The sequence below is a fragment of the Choloepus didactylus genome, chromosome 2 (genome assembly GCF_015220235.1).
Source record: "Choloepus didactylus isolate mChoDid1 chromosome 2, mChoDid1.pri, whole genome shotgun sequence".
Classification (NCBI taxonomy): domain Eukaryota; kingdom Metazoa; phylum Chordata; class Mammalia; order Pilosa; family Megalonychidae; genus Choloepus; species Choloepus didactylus.
In genome coordinates, this window is record NC_051308.1 from 225076251 (window position 1) to 225101751 (window position 25501).

The 25501-nt window shown below is 54.0% G+C and overlaps 1 protein-coding gene across 1 annotated transcript in view; it reads left to right on the forward strand.

Annotated features, from left to right (window-relative positions):
• Positions 1 to 25501, forward strand: part of RUNX3 (RUNX family transcription factor 3) — a 59451-nt gene that overhangs the window by 21614 nt on the left and 12336 nt on the right. The window contains exons 2-4 of the mRNA XM_037828138.1: positions 11549 to 11808; positions 13710 to 13866; positions 21657 to 21761. Of these exons, the coding sequence (XP_037684066.1) occupies positions 11549 to 11808; positions 13710 to 13866; positions 21657 to 21761 (522 nt within the window). The remainder of the gene's footprint in view (positions 1 to 11548; positions 11809 to 13709; positions 13867 to 21656; positions 21762 to 25501) is intronic.

Sequence of the window (25501 nt, forward strand, 5' to 3'; positions counted from 1 at the left end):
GAGCAGATTTCCCCAGCAGCAACCTCCAACCCCCCGCCATCCATCCATCTTGGCCTCTGGTCTCTGGGGTCTGCCATGGACGCTGGGGCCAAACCTCTGCCTGTGCTCCCCACAGAACCAGGCCTGGCAGCACGGGTTCCAGGGAGGGTCGACTGCCTAGGTTCAAAGCTCAGATATGCAGTCTCCTGTGGTGCAAACTTGGACAAGGTACTTAGCTTTCTGTGCCTCAGTTTTCCCGCTATTAAAATGGGGATGATAATGGTACCAAATATATACAATGGCTTTGAAGATCAAACGAGATAATACATGTAAAGTGAATATAGCATTAGTTGTTAATCATCCAGGGGCCTAGCCCCTTGGGCGGGGCTGCTGCACACAGCAGGCACAGTTTCAGCCTTAGCAGATCTTGGTTCAAATCCCAGCTCTGCTCCTTCCTAGCTGGGTCCAAGAGACTTAATCTTGATGAACTTCGGTTCCTTGCCTGTAAAGTAGGCCCCGTGACATGTTGTTGGAGAGCTGCTGGCAGGTTTAAGGGATTCTGTAGGAAGCATGCTTGGCAGGGGCCGGTACCCAGAAAAGCTCCATGTGCAGGGGCTGCCATGGTTAGGATAGCTCGATGGGCCACCAGATGATGCAGCTGGAAGTCAGCAGGTCGACAGGACCATCTGGCTGAACCAGTGATTCAGCTAAGAACAAACACTCCCCAACTTTGATGCAACTTTTTGCAATTCTCTGTGTCTTTAAACATTACTGGCTATCCCACCTATACCCACCAGGGGGTGGGGGGTAAGGTTCTACTTTTTATCTTCTAATTTTCTTTAAAAATATTTCATTGTAAAATATGCATACAGAAGAGTATAAAAATTATTAAATATTGTTTAAAGAAAAAGAATAAAACAGACATCCATGTCCTCACTATCTAGCTTATAAAGTAAAGTGCCAATAGGATCTTAGGGCTCCCAGGGTCCCCTCTCAATTGCATCCCTCTCTCTCCCCCACCCTCACCACACAAGGAGGTATATGTGTGAGTGTGCCTGTGAGGAGGTGAGTGCATGTGTGTGCCATGAGCATGTGCTGTGTGTGGCTGTGTGTGTACCCATAAGCATATGCTCTGTGTGTTGTGTGTGTATGCCCATGAGGATATGCTCTGTGTGTGTTGTGTGTGTGTGTGTGTGTGTGTGTGTACCCATGAGCATATGCTCTGTTTTATGTGTGTACCGATAACCATATGCTCTGTGTTGTGTGTGTGTGTGTGTATACCCATAAGCATATGCTCTGTGTTGTGTGTGCCCACAAGCATATGCTCTGTGTGTGTTGTGAGTGTCTGCACACACCCTATATGCTGGGTCCAGTGGGGACTTTCTTGTTCTTGCTTCCCAGGGCTCTATCCCTCACCTGCCCTCTCAGGTCCTAGAGTCTCGCCCTTCCTCCCAACTTTGTAGCCAGATTATTACCCTAGAAAAGGGACCTTTACTATGGAAACATCACACAACCTAAATGTGATTAGGAAAAAAAGGCATTGTCATCACCTGGGCACATTTTTCTAATGAGGGTTCTTTAGGACTTACCAAGGACCCCTAACTGTCTTTGGAGGCCTGGGTGCTAAGGGCATCTAATAGGGTGGGTTGCAGGGCAGGACAAACGTGAACTGAGCTGTGGCTGAGGCTGGGTCCTCCCAAAGACCAGTGTAGAGATGGATGGGTGGGGAGATCCAGCTGCCCAAGGACATTCTGTGTGGCCCTGAGCAAATCCCTGCCATGGACTTTGGTTTCCCCAGCTGTGGGATGGGGAAATAAGCAGATCTGTCATAGGTCAACATGGAATTCTAAAACGTTAAAGATGGACAGGTCTCCTGGATCAGGTGGTCCAATGCAGTTATTTCCTTGCTGGGGAGTCTCAGACCCAGAGAGGGGAAGGATTTGCCCAGAGTCCCCTGGTGAGGCATGAGGGAAGGCTCCACTGAAGCTAAGAGTCAGGTCCCTGAGTTTCAGGCCCAGCCCAGGTTATGTTCAGCCCCAACTTTCTAGGATTCAAGGATTTGTACCCCCTTGAGTTTACCAAGGTGCATCATTGCAAGGTGCAACTGCTTCCCCAACCGTTGAGGGTGGCAGAGGAAAATTGGGGCATAAAAGAGTGGAGGAAGACATAAGGACTTCTAGATGTTTAGAATGGGGAGCCAAAGGGGCCAGAGCACCCCCCACACCCCAGCTAGGCTCAAGGCAGCGACCCACATAGAGAGAGCTAATAAGCAGCACAAACATCTCTAAAACTGAGAACTCCCCCTCTCCACTGGGCCACGTGGAAGCAGGCCCAGGTCTACTGCTGCACAGCCTGGTACAGAGTCCTCGGTTAGCTGGTGACTGTGTGACCTTGAGCACCTTCGCCTCTCAGACCTCGGTTATCCCATCTGTTATTTGGGAATAATAAAGCCTGACCCTGAGCATCAGCACCCCCACAGGACATGGTGAAGATGAAATACCGTACAATACAGAGGGGTTCAGAGGCCTTGCTTTGGAGTCAGAGGAACCCATCTTCAAATCTTAGCTCCCTCACTGACTGGAAACCTCTTTGAGCCTCAGTTTCCGCACCCACCCTACTTTCAAGGTTGTTCTGAAGTTTGTCTCAGATAATGTAAGCAAAGACAAGAAACAGTACTCTGTAGGTTTAGGCATGTAGAAGGGACCCAGGAGAGATGTGGCAATTGGCTGATAGGGTAACTGTGGGCAGGATCAGTTACATAATTTGCAGGTCCCCAGCCCAAGATGAAAATGCAGACCCTCAGTTGAAAATTATTAAAAATTTAAGATAGTGACAGTAGAGCATTAAACCAAGCACAGGGGGCACAGTGCAACTGCACAGGTCTCATGCCCAGGAAGGTGGTCTTGCCTCTGGGATACCTGCAGGGGCTCAAACCCAGTTCAGGGGGAGGTGGCTGAAGCCCTTCCACCGTGGCCCCCCACCACTCCGCCAAGGTTCACCAGCCCCTCCCCAAGCCGCAGCTGGGATTCCGGTCTGCCTGGGCCCTGCCACTCTCAGTGGCCATTGAAGGCAGCATAAAAGCCCAACTGTTCTCTACCTCATTATGCCCCGTTTTTATCTCATGCCATGCATACAGCACATAGTTGATTTCTTTCCGCAAAGGGCTGCGTTTTTTTTTCTCTTCCAAGGGCGAAGCTGGAAAGCCATGTGGCTTTTATTGCTGGCAGGAATGTCTGAGGCGTTCCTTTGCCACCACATGAAATGAAGCTGTAATCTTCATCTGCGTAAGGCCAAAGCCCCCGGTCTCCTCTGAGCCATCGGCCTCTGAGATTAATTAAGGCTTCACAAGGACTGACAGTCATTAGGACCTTTTTGGGGAGGTGGAAAAATCTCTAATGGGGCCTGGTGGGCCTGGGAGCCGCAGGGCGGAGGGCCTGCCACAGTGAGGGACTAAGGCAGCTGGAAGGGGAATCAGCAGGAGGTGGCAGGAGGGGGGTCAAGTCCAGGCTCTGCCCTTGGCCTAGGCTGTGACCCTGAATGAGATCCTTCCCCTCACTGGGCCTCGTTCCCTCCTGTCAACAAATGGGGGATTTGGCTATGATCTCTCTCAGAGCCCTGCTGAGTTCTGACATTGTAAACGTTTGAATCCCACCATGACTCTTCAGCCAGGATTCTAATTCCGTTCTGTGATTCTAACTGCAAGCATCTGGTTCTGGTCCACGAGAACAGAGTGTGGTGGTTCAGAGTGTGGGCTCTGGGGCCAGGCTGCCCGGTTGGAATCCCAGCTCCACACATTCCCAGCTGTGTGACTTTGTGCAAGTTACTTAACCTCTCTGTGCTTCCATTTTTTCACCTGTAAAATACTCACGAGAATACTGTGAGGCATAAATGAGTAGGAAGTGGGAAACAGGGCCTGGCATGTCATAAGAGCTCAGCTGTGGTCAGTAATGGCTGCTAGAGTCCAGGACTCCTAACTCCAGGGCTCCAACTGTATTCCAAGAACCGGATTCTGACTGGCTCCTATTATTGCCACCTGATTACAGCTGGCAGGCATTCATTCCAAGGCCTGTTTGACCCAGAAACCCTCCTATCCTTCCTCCTCTCTGGGGGAAGTGACAGGCAACAGCCACTTAGGGGACCCTTTCTCCCCCTACCTGCCAGGAGCTGAAGCCCTAAGCTGGTGCTGGGGAAAGGGCACATCCCTCTGGGCCTCACGCTACCCAGGTTCCTCTCACCGCCCCACCCCCCAATCTAAGAGTCCTTTGATTTGATGGCCCTGCCAGCAAGTAGCTCTGTGCCCACCCACTGCCACAGATGGAGAGTGGGGCAGAGGAGATCAGGGAGATGGAGCCCGGTTCTTGTTTGAACCTCTCAGGTGCTGAGGTCCAAAGAGAGGAAGCTCTTTACTCAAGGTCACACAGCTCCAAGGGACAAAAAAGAGAGGAAGGAACCAGTACTTGTTAAGGAACCTACTGTGTGCTTTGTGCTCCCTGCAACCCTACAAAGCAGAGATTACTAATTTCCTCCAATAAAAGTGAGGAAACTGCCAAGAAGTAAATGATCTGCCCACAATCACACAGCTGGAAAACCATGGAGTGAGGATTTGAACCCAGGTATCCCGGCTCCCAGACCTTAGGGGACTTCTAGGCCAGAGCTCAGGGAAAGGCTTCCAGAGCCCACAGAGGTCCAGTTAAGGTCCTGGGGTGGGGAGAGCCAGGAAGCAAAGGTCGGAGGTTTAAGGACATGGCACTTTCTGAGAGGCTCATGCCCAAAAAGACAATCCAAACATGGACAAGAAGGGATGCAGGAGATCCGATCAGGAAAGAGTTTACAAGCAAGGATGGGAGAAGGCAAAGGATTCTGACTGCTGATTCAATACCTTCCGTGCCCCGGGCATGTGCCTAGAGTCCTGTTGGCCTCACAATCCAAACAATTAAGTTGGCTTGATCTCCAGCCCCATTTTACGGAGGCTAGAAAAAGTGAAGTCACTTACTTGGCAACAGTAAATGGCAGAGAAAATGTCAAACTCAGGCCTGATTCTAACAGCCACTACCCATCCTCACCCCCAAATTCCACCAGCTTTTTCCTCTGGAGCCATTTTTATTTTGTTAGAAAGAGGGCTGTGCTTGGTCTCCTGCTGTTAGGAGGCTCAAATCGGTCTTCAAGGGCCCCAAGTTGCTCCTGCTATTAGGGTGCCTGTGGCTGGAGACAGTGAGGGGCAGGAAGAAAGCAGATAGAGGGCTTTCCAATTTAAGGAATCAAGAAAAAGTTTTGAGGGGCTTGGGAAACGATGATGGGTTATAAATGACCCAGGACTACATTCCACCCTGCGTTTCCCAAACCTGGCAGCAGAAGTGAGATCAGCCAGACTGATGGCCTAGAGAAGAGTGGAACCAGGTCTGAACAGTCTGGGAGAAGGGCAGCTCCCAGTCGTTTGCAGAGGGCCTCCTGGGTCTGAGGTGTAGCCATGTATGTGTGGGTCAGAAAGGGTAGGATCTGTAAAGGGTCTGAAGCATCCAGACCACAGTCCAGCCGTCTCTGCCAGTTTCACAGATGAGGAAACTGGCCCAGGGAGCAGAGGGTCACCAGCAAATGAAATTAGTGGCAGCGATGGCCCTAGAACCAGGCCTGCTGACCCCCACCCCAGCTACAAACAAAGCAAGAACCTGGCCTGCAAATCCTGAGACCTGCTGCAGAAGGAGCACCCCCAATGTTGCCCCTGACATGGGTACATTTATTTGGCACTCACTACATGCCATATGCTTTTAGATCTGCCCCCAGCACCTCATGAGGTAGCTGGTAGTATTGGTCCTATTTTCTGGATGAGATCACTGAGGCACAGGGAGATTAAGTGACTCTGCCAAAGTCTCACAGAGGTCAGCAAGAGAGCTGGGACCTGAACCCACGTGTTCTCTGCTGCTCTTAGCCAAATTCTCCTGTCTCCTCCTTAGACTCCAACTTTCACTCTAACCTCAGCTGCAAAACAGTCATAACAATTACAATAATTAGAGCTCGAGTGGTCAGGAGATGCCAGGCTTTGCGCAAAGGGCTTTACAGAGCTGATCTCACTTCAGTCTACCCTTGGCTTTGGCAGATCCTCCTGTGAGCCTCAGTTTCCCCAAGTGTAAAATGTAGAAAATAAAATCTCCCGCAGAGGAAGCATGAGGGTTAGCAATAACTGGGGTAAACCTCCTAGCACACAGCAGGTGGTTATTTGTCATAAACCAAAGGGCTTTTATATCTGAGTCTCCCCTGGGCTCTGCTGGAATGATTTCCCGGGTGGTAGGAACAGAAACCGGAACCCACTTCCCTGGCTCCTGATGGGGCCTGCTTCTTCTCCTCTGTGCCAGGGCCGCTTGGACCACCTCCCTCCCTCCCACACTCTCCATCCCCACACCCAAAGCTGAGCACCCTCTCACGCTGGGAGTCTCTTGGCTGGGCCCACGGAAGGGAGCCGGCACCTTCCCAGGCAGCAAGGGGCTGCGTGGGAGCAGGGGGCCTTGAACTCCTACCCTGAGGTCACAGAGAAACCCCTCTGAGGTCCCGCGGGGAACCAGCCCAGCCCCGGAGGGGCTGTGGAAGAGCACCCACATCGTAGAGAAGAGGACACTGGAGCCCAGAGACTCCACCCGCTCAAGTTTCCCCTCAGGCGGCAGACCCTGGGGACCCCATCTGACCAGGAGGCGGCGCCCGCGGGCCTGACATGCCAGACATGTCCGCCCTGGGCTTGGACCGCAGGCTCCGCTTGGTCCGGGGCTGGCTTCTCAGACCTGGCCCCCTCTCTCCCCCTTTCTGGGCCTCAGAGTTCCCATCTGTAAGCTGTGGGGCTACAGTCACCTCCTCCTGGGGAGGTTCCCAGGGAGAGAACCCTGTGGGCCTCACAGAGGACCCTTCCTGAGGGACTCTGGAAGCCCCTTCCTGTCTCCGGACCCCAGTTTTGAAGGGCTCACGGCTGTTAACAACCTAATAACAGTTATCTGCAGCCTCTGGTCCTACCATCACCATAATAGCTAACATTTATTGAGCATTCTCTCTCTCTCTCTCTATCTATCTCTCTCCCTATATGTATGTGCATACACACACACACATATCTGGCTCTTCCTGTTAAATCATGCATTTAGTGGGAGGTGAGGGGTGATGCGAGTACCAAGTGGTGTCTCAGCCTCCCAAATTCTGAGTTAGCTCAGGCTTTTAACTTGGCTTTAGTTCTCACTAGCCAGGCAAATATTGGACAACTTTCCTCTTTGGTTGAGTGGACACAACACACTAAGTGTTGAGAATCGAATGATGCGTGTGTGTTTAGCCCATAGTGCAAATGTGACTGTTATTCTTCCCATCTTACCTGCCAGGGGACCAAGGGCCAGAGGAGTGCAGACCCTTGGGAAAGTTACACAACCAGCTGGTGGTATAGCAGGTAGCTGTGCCCTAAACACGGTGCTCTCCCCAGCTCCCCTTCCCTCCCCTCAGAGCCCAGCCCTTTCCGAAACAACACAAAAAAATATCTGCAATTGCAGGTCTTCCTGCATATTCACGGGAATTCCTGAGGCCGCCTAGGGAGGGGCGGCCCCAAAGCTGGGTTCTCCAGGGTGAGAGCCCCCAATCCTGCCAGTGGCAACCTCTTGACCTAAATATATTACCGTTTTTCATGGATTTTTAAACTTTATATATATATAAAACCTCTGATATCAGGATGCAGGCGAACCCTAGTTTAAGAGCATTTTCTTTCTCATCAAACAACTAAGGGCATTTTAGATATGCTGGACTGGGAGCTCCTGTGAGACTTGGGATAAAGGGGGTGGACACCTCCAGAGAGGGAGTGGCTGACAGAGTCTGCTGATACCCAGTTGCTACTTAGGAAAGTGTCTGATTGTTGGAGGACCCAGTGGGTTTTCCAGAGTGAGGATCTGGGAGCCTAAGAGAGGTTGAATTGCCTAGATCCAGGCTCAGGCCAGCCCTGTGATGGTTGCTGGGAAACCCTCTTGGAAAGGGACTTCGCCTGCAGGTCATAGACGGTTCCCACCTCCTGCGGGGAAGCCCCCAGGGGAACCAAGGCCACCATGACTACCAGGGACTAGGTTCTGGGTCCCAGCAAGCTTTGAATGTGGAAATTGGACATTTCACAGATGGGAACTATGATGCCCAGAGAGGGAAAAGGACTTGCCAAAGGTCCCAACGAAGGGTAACAGACCTTATCTTTTCATAATAGCGACAACTCACATGACACCCCACTGACCTCTCCAGAGCAAAGCCATTCATTTTTACGCAGACTCGGGGTATCCCAGTCCCTCCCCAGGCGCCGTGGTCTCTCCTGGAATCAGACCAATCCTTGGAAGTTCTCTGGTGGTGGGGGCATGCGGGGCGGGAAGAGTGGCCCCCCGAACCCCGGCTCTGCAGGCTCCAGGTTCGGTCCGCCTTACCCGGCTCTGGGCCAAAGTGCGGGAGGGGAGTGTCCTGCCCTGCCTGCATCCTCTCCCTACTGAAGACAAGCTGGGATGGTCGTAGTGGAGACCATAAGAGAATTAGCGGGCTCTTTGTCCACCAGTCGCGTGGAAGAAGAGAAGACGTCTGTACCTCCAAGATGGGGAGGAGGGAGAGCGTCGCGTGTCCCAGGCAGGAACTGGACGGCTGGGTATCTGTTGAAACTGCAAAACGAGATCAGCCGTACATCTGTCGATCCCGAATGGGGAGGAAGCAGGTTGACGGATGGTCGAAATTGGAAACGCGCCGACCTGTTCTGTGCGCATCCAGAATGGGACCAGAAAGGACTGCGCTATTTCTGCTGGGGGAGAATGTTCTGCTGCTCGGAGGGAGCAGGGACCTTGATTCTGTCGGAAATGGGAAGGCGGGAAGGGGCTTGTCTGGGACGTGGACCCACAGATAGTAAGAATTCCGACGCACTGTCTGTCTAGAAAGGGCAGATCATAGTGGGGGACCCACGGCGCCTGGACGCGGGCACAGCAGCTGGCGCGCATTTGTGCGCGGCGCTCCGCACGTCAACTCCCCGGCCCGCAGGACGCAAGCGCCAACTAGCGATAGCGCCCGGGAATGCTCCTGCCCCGGCGTCTCTGACGACCTCCGACTGGGGCCCCAAGCGCCAACATCTCGTGGCCCCTGGCTCCGACGCCCACGGGCAGTGAGTGCCCTCCCGAAGGCCGGAGCTGCGCCAGATCGTGGGCCATGTGCCGGGACCCACAGGAGCCCCATTCTCAGGAAACCCGTTTGCAAACCCGCAATGGGGTGGGAGAGAGAAATCAGGCGGATGGGGCAACTAAGGGCGCGGGTGCAAACCGAAACCACCCTACGAATAGAATTTACAACCCCCGAGGCAGCAGGTTCTGGCCCCACAGCCTCTCGAGAGCAACACGCGTCGCCCTTCCTCCCTAGCCCTGGGTTCTACCTGGCCGCGACGCGATGGATTTTTCCTCGGGGAGCTTTCGGAAGTCGGGAGCGCCCCCGCTGAAGTTCCCGGCTTTCCTCTTTTCTCGCTGCTCGTGCCAGGGCTCCTGGGGGCGCGCGGATCTGGGCCCGGGAGATCCGCAACTCCGAGGCGTAGACATTTTAGAAGGTCCAGTACGGGACTAAAGGTCCCCACTTTCGAAATAGCTTGAAGGACTTAAGTGAGGTCCCAAGAGGGGAAGGGGCCAGCTCTCCCGGTGGTCGGCGTTGGGTAAGAGCGCACGCGGAGTTTGATTTCGTTTGGCAACGACGAAATAGCGCGCGCTGTGCTAGAGCCGGATCCGGCGCGGGATCTCGTGGCCGCTGTAGGCCCCCTTGCCTCTTTGCCCCCGAGGCTTGGAGTTCGTTGTTTCGCACCTGTAGAGCGCCAGGGGCAACGAAAATCCAGCCCAATCTCCACAGCGGCCGGGAGAACCGGAGCGCATTCGTTCCCGAAAAGTCAAAGGAGCGAATATGGGCAATAATACGGAGTGAATGGATATTGATCTTCCTGGTTCTCCTCCCCTCTGTGGCGGGTCTCTAGGACCGCTCGCTTGGCCTAGGACGCGGGAGAGAAGGGAGATGTTCGCCGTGAAGCCCCCGAGTGGTTGGGCCGCGCGGCCGGGGGTGAGCGCGGACACCAGGGCCGGGCGAGCAGGTAGTGCCTCCGCACAGCTGGCCGCGTCCTTGCGGCGTGGCCAGAGTGCAGCGGCCCAGGGAGACGTGGGCTTTCTATCCACGTGAAGGAAGACAATTCCCTTTTCTGGAGGCCGGGCCCTCAGCTTTGCAGTCAGTCCCGCGTACTACGCACAATTTTCATCCTGCCACGGACCGACGCTCTCTTCCATGATCCAGGACCGCGGTTACACGCGCGGAGGAAAAAAACTCAGGGGAAAACACTTGAGTTTTTCAGGCCTCATGTTTTCCCAAGTGTCATAGGCCGCCACAACGAAGAAAGATGCAGCGAGGCCTGTGCGACCCTGAAACGTGTTTTGCCGGGAGAGCGGAGAGGGCCAGGTTAGTCGCCCCAGAGCCGGATGCGAACCCGCGGAGGCCTTCTCTCCCTCTGTCCTGGGGTTGGCACCGGGGCCGCCGAGGCCCGAACCAAAGCCGAGCAGGGCTGAGAGTTGCGGAGGCCGCCGACGCGCGGTTCCCGGCCGGGCCCAGACGGGGCGGGCGGAATCTCGTGTGCGGCTGAGGCTCTTGGTTCAAAACAGTTTAAGGGGCGGGGTACGAGGAGCCTCTTTTAGGCGACTCCCCGCTCGGAGTCGTCGGCCTTGGGGCCCCCCGCGGCCCTCAGCTGCGGATGGAGGCATCACAGGCCTCGGCCAGCGGGGAGGGAAGTGGAAAGCAGGGTTGCGGCCCCCGCAACAGGGAAGACGCGACCCCGGAGACGGCGGCAAGAGAGCCTTTTGTTGGGCCTGGATGTTTTAAACAAATTTTTAGCACCAGCCCGCAGCTCCCCAGAGCTCTTGAGGGGCTCTCGGCTACCGCGCTGATGCCTCCCGCCCGAGCGTCCTCCGTGAGGGCGGGACGGCCGGAGGCCCCGCCCCTCCCCTTTGGGCGGCTTTCGGCGGTCGGTGTTCCTCCCCCCGCAAACGCCGCCAAGGTGCCCGCGACGGGGATTCCGATTGGCTGTGCGACGCGTCGCTCGGGGCATGCCCCGCCCCCCACGGGCCCCGGGGTACTAACCTCGCGCGGGCTGCTGCGGCGCCGCCACTTGATTCTTGAGGATTTGTTCTGGGGCTGAGAAGTCTGTGGGGCGGCCGCTGGCGGGCAGCGGGGGCGGGAGGAGGCGGCCGCGGCGCAGCCCGCGCGGGCCCCGCGGCTGCCGGAGGCAGCCGGGACCGCCGCGAGGGGCCACCGCACGCGGGGCCGCGCGCCCGGGATGCGGGGCTAGCGGGCCAGGCCACGCGCGGCCGTCGGGGCAGCGAGGCCTCGCTGCGGGAGGGCCCCAGTGGGGCGCCCCCGGGGCGCCCGCCCCTGCGCCCTGAGGCCCGAACCCCGCCGCCGCCGCTTCTGCTTTCCCGCTTCTCGCGGCTGAGGCGGCGCCCGCGCCGGCCGCCCCCGGGGGAGCCGAGCCGCCGCCGCCCGCCCGGCGCCCTGACGGCCGCTGTTATGCGTATTCCTGTAGACCCAAGCACCAGCCGCCGCTTCACACCTCCCTCCACGGCCTTCCCCTGCGGCGGCGGCAAAATGGGCGAGAACAGCGGCGCGCTGAGCGCGCAGGCGGCCGTAGGGGCCGGCGGGCGCGCCCGGCCCGAGGTGCGTTCGGTGGTGGACGTGCTGGCGGACCACGCGGGCGAGCTCGTGCGCACCGACAGCCCCAACTTCCTCTGCTCCGTGCTGCCCTCGCACTGGCGCTGCAACAAGACCCTGCCTGTCGCCTTCAAGGTGAGTGCAGGGCCCGGGGCGGGAGGACGCCGGCCCTGGAGCTCCTGGCGCCCCAGCTGCAAGGCCAGAGCCCCGGGAGGGGAAGGGAGGGGACGTGCCCGCAACTCCGCGGCGTGACCTGGACACCCCGCACCCTGGGCGAAGGGCGCTTTCGGCCTCGCTGCCTGCCCGGCGCGGGACTTCGGCGTTCCCTCTTGGATGCGCCTGGCATGGATGACTTTTGGGGGATTTGTCCCCTACACCCAGGCCTATGGGGAGCCCTGCGGAGAGATGTTGATGCGGAAATGGCTGATGGGGCTTCGCTCCCCCCAGCCCGGACCCTTCCGACAGCCCTGAGAACCACGGGGAAGAGGATCCCCGGAACCGGGGCGAGCAGGCCAGAGGTGGGGTGCAACGGGTAGAAAGGGCTGACCCTCTACCACCGGCACCCCTCCTGCACCGCTTCAGAAGCACTTCCTGCTCACACTCCTCAACCTCTGGCTTCTGAAATTTTACACAAGGCGACCCTAGGCCGGGAATCGGGGGCACTGCACCCTAAAAGGCTGCCTCTGCGATATTTTACATCCCGAATGGCAAGCTGAGATTGGGGGCGCGCCCACCCCCTCGCAGCCCCCAGCACTATGGATGATCTTTTTCTCAATGCCAGGGAGTAGGCGGCTGTTTCATTTTCTTTTTTTTTTTTAAGGGGGCAGCGAGATGAAACGAAAACGCCTTGGTTTTCCCCTAAACCTCTCACAGCTGCCGTGAGAAAGGGGCCAGGAAGGGCCAGCGGCTGAGGGTGGCAGTGCCCGAGGTGGCTGGGAGCAGCAGCTCACTTGGCAGCGGCAGCCGCCATCCTCGGTCCCATTAAGAGAACTCCAAATTGGAAAAAGGGATGAGTGGCTCTTTGAGGTCTCCTGGGTGACATCTTAAAATACCGGTGGGGAAAATCTCCCCAGGAGGAAAGGGGTGGAGGGTGGGCCCGTGTGACTTTAATCCGCAGATCGGAGGGTTTACTGTCACTTGCAGCTTAAAAGAATTCTTTGAAATTAAAAGAAGACAGGATGTTGACAGGAAATCTGGCCTTTTTAATCAGACCCCAAACATTTTCTCCTTGAAATTTTTACCATCTGGATCTCTAGTCCTTGCACGCGGCAGCCACGTTTAAATGACTGTGACTCCGGCTTCAGAGTCTGATTCATTTTCAAAAAGCAGCTGCCTCTCATACTCCTGGGAGTGTGGGTGGAGAGATATGGGGGGGATGCTTCTCCCACACCTTCCAATTCCTGGCAGGTGCATCCTCCTGCTATCAGAAACCACCCTCCCTCCACTTTAAGAGGGTTTTCTGGACACCCCTCTCAAAATACCAATTTGTTTTGCATTTTGCATTTTGCATTTTCCCTGCATAACGAATTCATGCTCAGCAGAGGCCTATAAACAGGGCCTGGGCCACATTTCAGGGCAGATTTCATACCCCAAACGGATCTTGCATTAATGGGGTGCAGGGAGCAGTCCTGTTATTATTGTTGTTGATATTATTTTTACTTAGAGACTCGGTTGCTAGGAGCATGCTGATTCCTCTTTTGCTCCAGCCAAAGGGAAGAGGGGAACTGCATCCTACGTTGCAGTGACTGAGCTAATTCGCAGCTCTAGCTTAGATTTAATTTAACGGAAAGGATGATTTCTTGGGACACGGGAAACCAGTTGATCCAGGATTTCGGTATGGGAGGGGAAGATTTCGTCCTCTTGTTTTTGTTATATTTGGGGGACGCTCTTTGTTGTTTTTAAGCTGCTTCTCCACCCAGCATTGGAGAAATCCGCATTGCGCCTGGGACCTGTGGGGACTGCCCAGCCGGCCCCTCCCCTCCTTTCCCCTGCCTCCCTCTGCCTTTCTGAGCTGCCCCCCTACCCCGTGCCTTCAGGTGGTGGCGCTGGGGGATGTGCCGGACGGGACGGTGGTGACGGTTATGGCTGGCAACGATGAGAACTATTCGGCTGAGCTGCGCAATGCCTCGGCCGTCATGAAGAACCAGGTGGCCAGGTTCAACGACCTTCGCTTCGTGGGCCGCAGCGGGCGAGGTGAGCCTGAGCGGAAGGGAGACGGCGTGGGCCGACATCAGCAATGGCAATGCTCAGGGGAGGGAAGCTGGTAGAGAGGTCTTGGGTCCCAGTGAGAGCCCCAGAAACAGGTCTTCAGGCCTAACTCTGTCTAAAGCAGCCTTTTATAACCCCTTAGGGCGTTCCAGAACCCTTGGAGGGTGCGAGGAAAGCTGTTTTCTTATCAAAAAAAGACAATTTTCACCCAGTGCCTGGGGTTTACTAAAGCCAGAAGCCTCCTCTACCACCCCCCCTTCTTTCCCAGTTAATCACCCCTGGTCTCATCAGAGATGCTGGGAGAAGTCATGGATGAACAAGCTCAAAACGGAGGCATGTAGGTCTTCAGGAAGCCGGGCTTAGAGGATGAGTCCTTGGTCGCTGGGGCCCAGGCACCCCAGCTGCTCTCCCTGCTGGGTCAGAATCTCCCCCATGCCTCGAGGCATCATCTACCCAGCCGTGGTCTCCCGAAGCCACAGTTTCCCCAGACCTTGGAGCCCTAAGGTAGTTCAGAATAGAAACGAACGCAGTGCAGGATGCTGAGTGTTGGAAAGCACAGCTTAAGGCTGTCCCCTGCCCCAGTCAAGGCCAGTGTACACCCTGCCCGTCTGATCTACCTTGGGCATTATGAAGGCAAAACAGGACACCACTGGGGCTGCCACCGGGGGCTGTTGTGTGGAAGGCTGCTGAGACCTGCAACCCATCATCACTTAACTTCTGCCTAGAGAAGTCCTAGAAACCCTGCCCTGGTGAAATGGAAAATTGAGGGTCCGCTGGCCCTTTAAGACCAGCTTGCCTGCTTTGTGGCTGTGTGGTCCAACTCGGAAGTGCCCTTTCCATGGCACTGCCCTTCCAGCTTTGTTAAGAAAGTAAGCTGGACTCCCTGTGCTCCTTGACTCTTCGACACGGGCTGAAGCAGCTGAGGCAGAATTGTACTTTTCATCACCTATAAGTAAGGCCTTCTCTGGGTTTTAGTTTCCTCAGAGCCGCCAGCCCCAATCGGAAATGGGCATCTGGGCACCATTTTTTCCACTCTAACCATTCAATGTATACATACAAATGTCAAACATATTTTGACTTTTCAGCATTAATTAAAACCAGGGCATTATTTGCATGTAATAACTGTTTACTTGTTACTTTTTATGAAACTGAAATAGTTTACATTCTTTCAAACATTTCCTGTTCCTGTTGGCTCCCTTCCCCACGCACAGATTTCTTTCAAACGTTGCCCTTAACTGGTTGCAGGTTGATGGATGGAAAATGTTTGCTTTTATGAATTAAGCTTTCATTGCTGCTCCTAATTAGTCTCCAAGCCCCTTTTGTCATCCCCAATCTCTCAAGCCCTTTGCAACTTAATCCCAGCCCCAGTCCTGAGAAAAGAGGCACTGGCTGGTCTGCGGCGGGTGCGGCTGACTCGAGTGCAGGGCGGTGGCTGGCCTCAGCCACCCCCAGTCTGCTGGCCCAGGTTGGCAGGGGTGGAGGGGGACTGTCGCTGCCACCCGTTGTGAGGTGAGCAGAGGGGTTATCAAGTCCTGGGAGCCCAGCACAACATCGGCCCTGGAAACTTGGTCCTCCCTTCCCTCCCCACCCCTGGGAGGTGAGCTCTAGAAAAGAGAAGAGATGATGGTTCTCTGAGTTACCCAGAGCCTTGTCAGGCCATTCTGGGTGCTGAAAGTGACTTCTTTGTGACTTTCATGCCCACAGAACTGTGCCCACCCCCGAAGGCCTTCGGGGAGGGAGATGGATTTCCAAAGAGTCATTTAGCAGTGTGCCCTTGGTGCGGGCTTTGCTGAGCCTGGGATTGTGGCTCCAGGAGATGCAGGGGGTGAATTTATAAACTGTTCTTATTGTCATGTGGCCCTAGAAGGCAGGAGGAGGCCCAAGTGCCAGTTCCAACTGCCTGTGGAACTCTGGACAAGGCATTCAGCTCCTGGGGGCTCATGGTCTTTGACGGGCCAAACTCTAGAACCAGCTGACCTGGGTGTGAGCCCCAATTCTGCCACTAACTTGCTGGATAATGTTGGGCAAATTACTTAACCTCTCTGTGCCAGGTGCATCAGTTAGCACATAATGAGAGCTGGAGACATGTTAGAGATTTTCTTACTTCAAATGCCTGGGGCTGGAGGAGGTCTTTGAGGTCCCTTTGAGCGGTGACACTCACTGATTCTCTGATTACAGTGCGGTTTGGGTGGGGGTGGGGGAAACCCAGAAGGTGCGAATTGTTGAGTAGGAGAGGTGGAGGCGGCTGGCAGTGAAGCAGAGAGTGCAGGGGTCCTGTGGCCTGCAGCGTCTCATCTGCTGTACCCATTTTACTGACTGGGAAATTCCCATCTGAGAAAACAAATCAGTGATTGATACAGACAATCTGGACCACTTTAGGAGTCAGGGAAGTTGGGGTTTGGGACCCAGAGCTCTTCCCTGGCTCTCTGAATTTTGCCAGGCACTCAGAGTCCATACAGAAGCATCTACTTGTTTCCTTGCTTTTAGCCCTTTATTCTGGAATACAGCTTTCCATGAAAGATACGCACACTGTAACACCATAGAGCTCTAGAGATAAGGCTGACAGTGTGACTGAAGAAAGGGAAGGGAAGGAAAACCACTGGTGTCCCCTGCTGTGATTAGGGCCAAGGTTGCCCTCAACCAGATCAGTTCCCCCTGCTTACAATACATATTTTTAATGTGCTCTTTACTCTTCTACAATGAAATTTGTAGATAATGTAACATACCTATTCATAACACAATTTCAGAATGTGTATCATTCCATATACCTAATAGAGAGAAAAGGAAAGTAAGGTATAATAAAGTACATATTTGCATATGTAAACGTGGGGGCATGACCACTCGTGAGGTGAACAGATGGCACCACTTGCACCTCTATGTGGAAGCCCCAGGAATGCAACAGCCGACCCCACAAGCAGGGTGTAACGTGACTCAACACCTGAACGTGGCCTTTCCATCAATGACGTGATTTTCTGAAGTTGTGAACAACTCTTGGCAAAGTTCTGAACAAAATTAAAAGCCAAAAAGAGAACAGTCTTCCCTCGATTTACACAGCAGCTACATTCCTGGAAAATTCAGTAGATATTAAAAGTATGCAAAATAATTACCTTGCTTTATGTAAAACCAAGTTAGGCCCATGGCTCAGAATTTTTATAAGCAATGTTCTCAACCCCAGAAGAATGAATTCTTCATTGCCTGTAAGGTGCTGGATATTTGCATCCTCTCCCACCCTCCCCACATCCCACCTCGAAATGCCCCCATGGCCCCCACCCCGGGATGACTGCATACAATCACAGATCTCCAAAATGCACGCTAGGAGGCACTCACTCAGAACCCTGGCCTGGGTGAAAATGGAAGGAATATGTGTTCCTGAACTGACGTTAACTGGTTTAAAAAGAACTGCAGAATATAGAGAGGGATTTGGGTGATTTGGGTGCAGGCCCAGGGGGACCCCTGTTGGGAGAAGAGATAGACAAAGAAGCCATCTGAGATTGAGAAAACCCTGAGGCCCCCCTGAGACATGTCCCCTTCCCCCTGCCCATGAAGCTTTTGTGGGTGGGGCTTATCACACAGGAACCCAGGCCCCAATGTTGAGGGACATGCCCAGGGTCGCCCTGCTGGATGCAGGTGTGCCCACTTGTCACATAGCCTTGGGTCCTATGGGAATGTGTAGGCCACTCAGAGCCCCAGATGGCACTAATTTCCCAAACTTGGGAAACCAGGGACCAGCCCATGGAGTGCTTTGATTTGCAATTCCTGGACTCCTGTGCCAATTCCAAGTTTGCCTGGGATTTCTGCGAAGTTGCCTGCCTCCTTTGTCTTCTCTGGCATCGGAGAAGATGGAGGAGAGGCAAGGGGTGCCCAGGGAGACTGCTTTCTCTCGCTGCCGGTTCACAGTGCTTGTGGCCTCATAGAAATAGGCTGCAGATGCCCCCATCCTCAGAAAACTTCCTGGTCCCTGCCTCCCGTGTACCTGACACCTGCCCCTCCCTCCCACTGCTGCTGCTGGACCTCAGCCCCTCCCTCCCATCTCCCTCCCTCCTTTCTGCAGGTACCCTGGAGGGGTGGTGCCCAGGCCTGGAAACTGGGAGGAAGTATTGGGGAGTGCTGGTGACCTTGGGTGGCTTGTGGCTTGCCACCTGGTGGGAGTTTCTCAGTCCCCAGGAGCGGGTCCATGAGAGTCTTCGGCGCATTCTAACCCTTCTGTGCCCTGCCTGAACCCTGTGACCCTGGTCAACGCACTGCTTCTCTGTGAGCCTCAGTCTTCTCATCTGTAAAATGGGAACAATAAGCTCTGCCCTTATTTCATTTAACAGATATTTATTGAGCACCTGTTGTCTGCCAGGCACTGTTCTAGGAGCCAGACACACATCAGTGACCAAGACAAAAATTCTGGCACTCAGGGAGCCTCCACTTCAGTAGAGAGAGACAGACAATAAAATAAATAAGTAAAGTAGATGGATACTTAGAAGTAAAAAGCTTTATGGGGAAATTCAAGCAAATACAGGGAATAGAGATAGGGAGTGGTAGGAGCTCTGGTGCTTCAGATCTGGTTCTCAACCTTTTTATACACTGTGGACCCCTTGGGTAGTCTGGTCAAGCCCATACGTCTTCCTCAGAATAATGCTTTTAAATGCAGACAATAAAATTCAGTAATATACCATCAGAAACTGACTGTATTAAAATATGATTAGTAGCAAAATGTTAAAAACAAAAAGCCAAAATTGTGATAAGTGTGCTGCTTTGTTAACGCATTAGGTAGTAAGATTTGGCAGTGGGTCTAATGACGACCATGATTTTGAAGTTGTGACAAGCATAAAAGATATTTAGAGAAATGTGCATCAATTGTAACATGATATGTAAATGCCTGTGACGTCTGTTGGCATCAAGGTCATGGGTATTGCTCATAATATGTTGGTTTGGCACTTACATTTACACTTGAGAGAAATGCTAAATTTCAGTTTGAGGTTAGGGACAATAAGAATCTAATTTCTTAAATTGTGGTAACATATGTACAGCACAAAATTTCCCATTTTAACCATTTCACGTGCACACTTCAGTGGTATTAGTTATAATCACCACCATGCATTACCAAGACCTTTTCATGACCTCAGGCAGAACTCTGCACCTATTAAGCAGGCCCACTCAATTCTAAGAGGGCTCCATGGATGATGCTCAGTTAAAAATGCCTACTTTAGAGAAAGTGACAAGGGAACATTTTGTAAACTGCCGAGTGCTGCTGTGGGCCAGTGCCTGCTGCAGGGGATTGGAACCCATGGGTCCTCAGCAGTGGGAGTCCACGTGCTCCAGCTCTGGACTGTCTGCCTAACCCCCATCATTGTGAGGGCTCTACAGCAGCACCTCCTGCAGTCACCAATTAGGTGATGGGAGGGTCAGAGGCCCAGGAACCCCCAGAAAATGTTCATGAGGTTGGAGCCCAGGCAGGGGGTGGGGGGAGAGGCAGGAAGGAAGTACCTAAAGGACCTGGGGGCCTCAGAGTGAGTGAGGGAAGGCTTCCGTCTCTGGGGAAAGGAGGGTCCCAGAAGCAGGGACCCTCACCCACCTGCACTTTGTTTCCAGAAAGCCTGGAAATTTCCCCAGCAGCCTGAGAGCAGGTGTGTGTGGGGGGGTGGGGGGTTGGTTCTTCTGACTCAGGGCTCCTGGGGTGGGTGCCACTCATTTTTCTGTCCCTGCCTCCAGCTACTTCCCAGTCGAGTTATACCCCAGTGGCTCCTTAGCTTTCACCTGCCCCTGGTATCTCAGAAGCCCTCAGCCTGGGCCCCGAAAGCCTGGCCAGTTTAATATTTTTCTGGATCTTCCTGTTTCTGGGCCTAGAATTTTCATTTGATCACTCAACCAGCAAATACCCTGGCTTGTAGAGAATCATAAGATAACGGTCCCCTCCTTGGGCTTCCACCTCTCCACCTGTGAAGTGAGGCTATTGAAACATGTTCACCTGAAAAGTGGTAGGGAGGGCAGCAGAGGGGTTCCACTCAAGCAGCCTCCCTTCATACCTGCCCTGCGCCAGCCCAGGGATGCAGGTGCCGAGGCCATGGTCCCTGCCCGCAGGGAGCGCCGGGGCTTGTACGTGGGTCCAGAGAAGTGTCGTCTGACTTGGGGCATCAGCAAAGTGCCCCCTTCCCCACAACCCCTGTCAGATCAGCGTGGAGGCTTTGGGTTATAATAGAAAAATGGGGCAAGAGGGGACTTTTCCTTCGGTGAAGGTGCTGGCAAAATGGGACTGCCCTTTGAGGAAAAACCCTTATACCATAGCAACCAGTAACCCCACCCCCCACTCCCACCCTAGCAAATCAAAGAATTGTAGAAAGTAGAGAGAAGGCTGTTTGTCTGCTTTCTAGTTGGGAAAACCTGTCCAAACGTAAAGACAACAGAAGAAAGTGTGAATGAGAGAGAACTGAAAATGAAAACCAGCTCTGTGTCAGAAAACCAGTGGCAAAGGCCAGTAAAGCAGGAAACTGCTTGCCGCAAGTATGACATGGAACGTGTTAGCCAGCTAGCCATCCATCAGTTTTTAGAAAGGCACTGAACACTTAACAGGGAGGTGGAAGAGAACACGAAGAAATCATCTCTGCTGGATTAGGATGGATAATAAACTTAAAAAGTCTCACTCTACTAATGCTAATAAAAGAAAGGCAAATGAAGTCAAGAGAGTTTAAAAGCTCTCCAATCTCAAAAGACGGGGTAGTGGTGCTGTGACCTGTTGAGATGTAGTCCCCACTGATCGTGACAATGCATGTTGGTGGTGTAGCCTCAAGAGAGACAGGACCCCTGAGTACATATGTTTCAACCCTCTGATGCACTAAAGTCACTCACCACTTGGAATTTATTCTAAGGAAATAAGCAGAGATGCAGACAAAGTTTTTCATAAGCAGAAGGTCATTGTTTTATTTTAATGGTAAGAAATTATTATTTTAAGAGTTTTTTTGCTCTCAGGAATTTTGAATGGAGACTTTGGTGCCAAATGGAGATCTAAAAATAGAGCAGAGTTCTGGAAATAACAGTTATGTCTACAAATTAAACGTCTACAGCTCCCAAATCAGTCCTTTTCCAGCCACAGCTGCACACCAATAAGAAATTAGCAACGACGTAAATACCCAGGAGTGAGGAAATGGATAAATAAAAGATGAGGCTTCCGTGAGTTGAAATATTTTGCAGCCATTAAAAATGAAGTTTATGAAAGATTCTTAATGACATGGGAAAGTGCTTATGATGTGATGTTAAACGAAGAAAAAGCAGGGTACAGAAATATATTTTTAGTACCACTTCAACTATGTAAATACACATACCCATACAAAAAGGATTTAGAAAATACCCAAATATTAACAGTGTATTATCTCTGGCTGGTGGAATTGTGGGTGATTCTTTTCTTCTTTTTCATATGTTCTGTGCTCTTGAAATTTTCTACAAAGATCACTGATTACTTTCCTGAAAAAAAATCCATCCTAAACCCCGCTCCCAAATCATGAGGGTCTCCGGGTAGAAGCACAAACAAAGGCCAAGAAACAGGAGGAAGTAAGCCAGCGTGGCCAGGGCATGGGGGTGGGGGAGTGGTAAAATTGGTGCCAGCCCTCTGGGGGCCTTGAATGCCAAGTCCAGCCTCCTGAACATCCAGAGCCTCATCTTCCGCCCAGGTTCAGAGGGAGAGACCTTGTCCCTTCTTGAAGAGAAGGGACTTCCTGTGGTGGGAGCAAGGTGGGAGACCCGGGAGTTGTGAATAGCTCCAGGTGCCAACCTCCTGCCTTTATCCACCCCAGGGAAGAGTTTCACGCTGACCATCACTGTCTTCACCAACCCCACCCAAGTGGCCACTTACCACCGAGCCATCAAGGTGACTGTGGATGGACCCCGGGAGCCCAGACGTAAGTGCCACTGAGCCCCTTGGGTAGGGGAGGGGGCCCAGGTGGGGGAAGGGCAGCGATGGAAGGCAGATGACGCTGGGTTCTCAGAGCCCTGCTGTGGGGGTTGGAGGGGGTCCTCAGCTCTGTCCCCCACTCGCACACATACCATGTGCCTGCCGGCAAAGCCCTAACCCTCTAGGCTTAGTCCCAGGTTGTGGGGAGGCTGCGGTGGGGGTGGGTGCCAGGACCAGCTTGTTGGCCCCCCCTCCCCCCACTCTGTGGGATGACCCTCCCTCAGGGCCAGCTGGGGGAGTGCAGATTTGCAACTAAGGGAAAGAAAAAGATGGAAAAAGCTTCAGACATGGTGTCTGTGGTGTGTGTGTGCATGTGTGTGTTTGGGAACAGCGGTCGGGCAGGTTTGCTCTACTCCACCCCAGCTTCCTCTCCTGGAAGTCTAGAGGCAGGGGCTGGTCTGTCTGTGAAGCCCCATCCCCTCCTTGGAATCTCTTCCTTGGACTCTTGGTTGGTGACTTGCTCAAGGACACACAGGCAGTGAGACAGAGCCTGTGCGGCCCCTACTCGCCACGAGCCTGCCCTGCTGTGTTGAGAACTCGGCCCTGCCCATCTCTTTCTTTGTAGCTGTGGCCCTTTGTGGTTTAGAAAACCCCTTCACCTTAGGATCTCACAGGATCCCTGCGACAGCAGAGCCGAGGGCTCCCCATTCCAGTCAGGAGGTGGAGCACCTGCCTGGGACCCCACACTGTGCATGGTTGGGTAAGGTGTGCCATGCCTGTCTCCCCAGGGGCAGCATTTGAGTCCAGACCGGGTGGGTCTGGGCAGGAGGACAAGTTCCCTGTGTTTCTTCTCAGTGCCCAGGAAGCTCAGAATGGGAGGTGGCTGTGCCAGAGGATGCCTCGGTGAGGGGCACCCGGGCCTGGCCCTGGGCCAGCCCCTCCTCTCTGCGAACCAGGCAGACCTGGCTCCCCATCGTTCCAACTCCTGGACGCATTCCAGAGTCTGGCCACTTGGGAAAGGCTCAGAGCTGGGCCCTGCAGCCCTGGAAGAGGCTCCCTCAGGCCTCAGTGGCACGTCCTTTGGCCTCCCCTGCCAGCCGGCACCTGCTTTGACCAGAATTCCTGTGAGTCCTCCTGGTGGGATCATACCTGGGTGGGTCCATGCCCCTGGACTGGGGCTTCATGACCCTGGGCAAGTTCTCTGCGAACTGAGCAGTGACCCCAGCACAGCCCAGGAGGCTTGAGGTGATACTGACTGTGAAGCCCTCTGTGATCATGAGGCCCCCGTGGTGCAGAGTGCAGTTTCTGAACCAGCCTGCTTGGCTGTGGGGCCCTGGGCACCTCATCTCCATGCCTCAGGTTCCTTGTCTGCAAAGCAGGATTCATATGAGCACCTACCTTGTGCTGTTGTGAGGGAAAATGTACTAACCTGCACAAAGCACTTGTAGGGGGTTGACAAGTGTTTGATCACCTTAGCTGTGCTTGTTACTTACTGTGTGACCTTGGGCAATTCACTGACCTCTCTGGGCCTCAGCTCCTTCATCCATGAAGTGGGGATGATACCACCCACCCTGCAGGCCTGGAGATCAGTTGCAGAGTATGTGGCTGTGACAGGGAGGGTCCTCATGAATCATTGTATCTGTGGTCTATTATCTCTGGGACCTGGCTCCTCCCCACCCCCACCCACATTAGTTGATGGTGAACCTCTGGAGGGGCAGGTGTAGAGTCTCCACTGAAGGAGTCTCTCGAAGCAGAATCAGGACAGACTGGGCTCAATATGAGGGTGCAGCACTTAGGAGCCACAAGGCATATAAGCATAGAGTCTTGGAACTTAGTTGGGAGGGTCCCAAAAAGGCAGAAGCCCCCATGTTCAGCCCTCCCCAGTGCAGAGCTGCCTGTGTTCCCCTGCTGGGACCCCTGGATGAGAGAGAGGCTTGGCCCTTCCCCTGGGAGCCCCAAGTTGAATCCCACACCTTCTCTTCTTTCCTGGAGTCCCCTGGCCTGAGAAGCCTCTTCTTGGTATGAGCTCGTGGGGAAGGGATGGCACAGAGTGAGGCAACTGGGGCTGGAGGGAGATGAGACAGCAAGAGGAAGGAAAGAAGCTGGGCCGGGTGACAGAGGCCAGGCTTGCTGGGGGGCCTCAGGCAGATGGTGTCCCTCTCTGGGCCTTGGCACAGCCCAGTCAGTGTGTTAGGGTGACTTATTCAAACAAAATCTTAGGCAGAATCTCATTTATAGCACAGCTTGGAACGGGGTGGGCATGCTTCTGCAGGCCCCCCACTCTCACAGCACCTTCTGAGCTTGCTCTCCTGCTTGCTCCTGCCCCCAGCTCACCCCGGCACGTAAGGTGGTGTCTTGCCAGCACCCCGTGTTCCAGCTCCACCCTGGCCTTCAGCACATGCCCTTGGACAAGTACTTTCCCCTTTCCAGGCCTCAGTTTCCCCACCTGTAAAAGGGAAGAGACCAGCTCCACATCTGTTGGTGGCTGAATGTCCCTTATGTGGCAAGCCCTGTGCAAAGTCTCCAATTGATCCTCAAACAACCCAAGGAAGAGATGGAGCCAAGGCAGACGCCAGGAAGGCAAAGCCACCTTCTCAGGGTGGGCTTCAGATGACCCTGGGGGCTCCAGCCTGGGGCTCAGGGACATGAAGGCCTCTTGGAAGGTCCTTCTGAGCCTGTGTGCTCATCTGTAAAATGGGGGTGAAATTAGTAACTACTTTAGGGTGGTGGTGTGAGGATTAAATGAGTTTGCAGCCGCCCAGCCCACAGGAAGTACCCAGCACTCCTGGATCACAGCCAGCTTTTTGCACCCCAGGTTTCCTTTCCAGCCTCTTCTCCCACTTTGCACACCACCGACCCGATGTGAGGGCTGAGCCTTGTGTGGGGTGGGGTGAGGTGGGGTGGGCTTCTCCTGGGAGCCAAGGAGGGAGCCTGTAGACCCCTGAGGCCCAGCTGTGGGTTCTGTGGCCGGGTCGTTCCCCTCCGGTGCCCTGCAGAGCGTGCCCGACCTGCAGCCAGGTGGCCAGCTGGGTTGGAAGGCTGGCTTGGTGGCTTCCTGCCTGTGTGGCCTTGGTTTCTGAGGTTGTCGTGCTGGTGTCCCTCAGAGTCACTGGGGGCCGGGTAAAAAGCTGGTTGTTGAGCAGGACCCAGGATTCAGGGAGGAGGAGTGCAGTGTCCGGAAATTCTGGTGTGGGGTCTGGGGACCACAGTTTGGGAATTGCTAACCCCATCCTTCAGGCTTAGCAGGTTCTGGAACTTGAAAGGGAGAACCCGGGTTATTGATTCTGCCTGAGGCATTGGGGGTTGTTTGGGTGTCATCCTTTGAGAACACCAACTCCTTTGAGAACCTGAAAACTGCGGACCCTTTCCTCCTAAAATATGAACATGGAATGATTTCAACACATATTTTCTGGGGCACCTACCAGGTGCCAGGCACTGTTCTAGAAGCTAGAACACCACAGTGAACCCAACAGACGATTGCCCACACTCAAGAGGTGGGGAGAGACGGTGAACAGGTTTTGTTCTTGCCGTGGCCCACAAGGCCCCACCTGGGCTGTGCCTCTGTCACCCCTCTAGCCTCCTCTCCTACACCCTCCTCCTCACTCTCTCCACTCTGGCCATCCTGGCCTCTTGGCAGTCTTCACATTTGTCAGGCATTCTCCTGCCCAGGCTCTTTGTACTTGCTGTTCCCTCTGTCTGGAACACTCTTTCCCTCGAGGCCCACATGGCTCACTCCTTCTCATCCCT